General features: G+C 35.7%; 1 protein-coding gene across 1 annotated transcript; it reads right to left on the bottom strand.

Annotated features, from left to right (window-relative positions):
• Positions 1-1,535: 1,535 nt before the first annotated feature.
• On the bottom strand, positions 1,536-2,228 carry LOC124368254. Its single transcript, XM_046825530.1, has one exon. The coding sequence runs from the start codon at positions 2,226-2,228 to the stop codon at positions 1,536-1,538; it is 693 nt and encodes a 230-aa protein (XP_046681486.1).
• Positions 2,229-2,549: the final 321 nt, after the last annotated feature.

The raw sequence follows: 2,549 nt of genomic DNA, 5'->3' as shown, positions 1-2,549 counted from the left end.
GCTTCATTAACTCCTAGCTGGCGGAAATAAAAAGGAAGGAAATTAATTTAGGCAACATACATTAAATTGGCAGACCAACCAATCAGTCAACCATCAGTCGAGATCAGGCCGCTTTGGTTGGTAATTCTAAAAAAATGAAATAAAAGAAAACAAAAAGTATCAAGCGGATCAGATATTTGTAATAAACCAATGCGGAGTCAAAATATAGTTTTAAGCAGTTCATCTAGCATGAACCAATAATAAATAATGGCTCATTCCTGTCCCCCTTCCTTTTTATTTCCGCCATCTTGTTTTTGTCCATCGTGGCGATTGCCATTGGCTAGTGCACTCTGGTCAGTCGTAGGAGGTAGGTAGATGAATGCAGACGTATTTTGACCTGTATTTTGTATTTCAGTTTTAATGATTGGTGTTGTGTATAGTTTTTTTATTAATTACAGGCTTTTAGAGTTAGTGAAGTTGACAAACAACATGGTGGTTGTGATTCCTGACTGAGGCGTGTCACAACGCTTTGGTATGATTTGTTTATTTTAACATAGTTTGTAATTATGTATTAGGTTAGTTATTTACCTGAAGAAGATATCAGATTGCAGATCTCGAAACGTAGTGTTACTAATTTCTTGTTTCACTGATGGCAAATGTCTGGAAAAATCCTGTTTCCTTCAAAATCCTTCCACCGTCAAAAATATCCCTCAAACATAAATTTTAAGCTGATGCCTTTTAGCTTTTGAGTTAGGAATTATTATTTGTGTCAATGAGAAAATTAGATGCGAATTACTAATACATATGTTTACTTCAAAATTAAGAAGGTTAGGATTCTGTACATAGCTACCTTCCATCTAAACCTTAGCGTTAAATAACTATAATAACTAAACTGATTAACGTACCTAAATTTAAATGTTTTCTTTAGTTAATGAAACGATTTCAAGTGTTCAAAGCCCATTGTATGTTGTGACTGGCCGCTGTTTACACAAAGAATTGGACGTTGGTAGACGAATGCTTTGGCCAAACTGTGCATTGAATGTATTATTGTTCATTTATTTATTTATTCATCAACGGTATCCACCATTTTTACAATAATAATTATTAATATTTGAATTACACAATACAATATAGGCCTACTAATACTATATAAATACACAATAATACATGCATTAAATATGTGGACAACAACTAAGACAAAGAAAAAGTCAGGAGCTAGTGAGCAAAACAGCAAGTGTAACAAGACTAGTGTCCAAAGAAGAAAAGAGGGCAACAATCAAAAATAAAATTTGAACGACTATAACAGTAAAACTTTTAAAGCAATAACAAGAGATAAACTTGAAACAAACTATAACAATATGATAAAAATTTTAGAAATAACAAAATTAAATTTCCTAAAGAAATAAAAAAAATGATAAACCTAAAACAAACTTCAACAATCAAGACAATAACAAACAAACAATACGTTAGGCATACAGAAAGTAACAAAAGAGTGTAAAAATTTTACCCTAAACAGAAATTGATATACTTATGATACTGCCACAACAAAAGCTTAACTAGGATTTCTTATAAATAATTTGAAACAGATCATTTCTAAATCCAGTTGGCCTCATGAAGAATTCAATCAGTGGAGCAACGTCACTGCCACAGCGGAGGAGTCTTTGGACTGACGAGTTATACGCATAGTATGAGAGCATGGATTTTCTCTGGAAGATTGTCTTCGATCTAGTACCTATTGGGATGGAGATGTCGATGTAGCTTAAGATGACCGGGCAATCCAGCACACCACTCACGATTTTGTTCAAAAACACAACGTCGAGGAACTTCTTTCGGAGAGAGAGGGACTGCAAGCCAAACATGTTCTCCACTTCAGCCACTGGAGTGCCCAGAAAGGTATATCCAAGTCGTATTCCGAGGAGACGCACAAAACGTACCTGAACCCTGTTCAGCATCTCATTGTGTCCAATTTGATAGGGTGACCAAATTACAGAACCGTATTCCAAAACAGGGCGTACTAGGGTCTTGTATAGATTGACCATGGTGATTGGGGATCTAAAGTCTCTAGTAGATCTTACAATGAAACCGATGAGAGCATTGGCTCTAGAAGAGACGTTCAAAATATGGTCATTGTAACTTAGGGAAGAGTTTAGAATAACACCAAGATCACGCATCCTGAACACTCTTTCAAGCTGCTTGCCATTGATACTGTAGTTGAAATGACGACAGCTCTTGCCACGATTGAATGTCATTACCCTGCACTTGGAAAGATTTAATTCCATGGGGTTGTTGTTGCACCAATCACTTATGCTGATCAATCATGATTGAAGATCGAGTTGGTTTTGCTCACTAAGCACACAGGTATAAACTTTGATGTCATCAGCAAACATGGAACATTTAGTGGTAATAACACCTCCAATGTCATTTATAAATAGATTGAACAGCAGGGGTCCAAGGTGGGATCCCTGCGATACGCCAGAAAGGACAGGATAAAGCGTTGATGAAGTGCCATCACATTTGACCAGAAACACTCTGTTCATTAGATTCATGTATTTAAATAACTTTTATATTAA

This window comes from Homalodisca vitripennis, chromosome 8 (assembly GCF_021130785.1).
Source record: "Homalodisca vitripennis isolate AUS2020 chromosome 8, UT_GWSS_2.1, whole genome shotgun sequence".
In the NCBI taxonomy this organism is placed as follows: Eukaryota; Metazoa; Arthropoda; class Insecta; order Hemiptera; family Cicadellidae; genus Homalodisca; species Homalodisca vitripennis.
The sequence above is the reverse complement of the archived record's forward strand: the minus strand, read 5'-3'. Positions and strand labels throughout refer to the sequence as shown.

Bases quoted from the DNA above. Each gene is read 5' to 3' on its own strand.
- LOC124368254 (XM_046825530.1), bottom strand. From the start codon at position 2,228: ATGACATTCAATCGTGGCAAGAGCTGTCGTCATTTCAACTACAGTATC.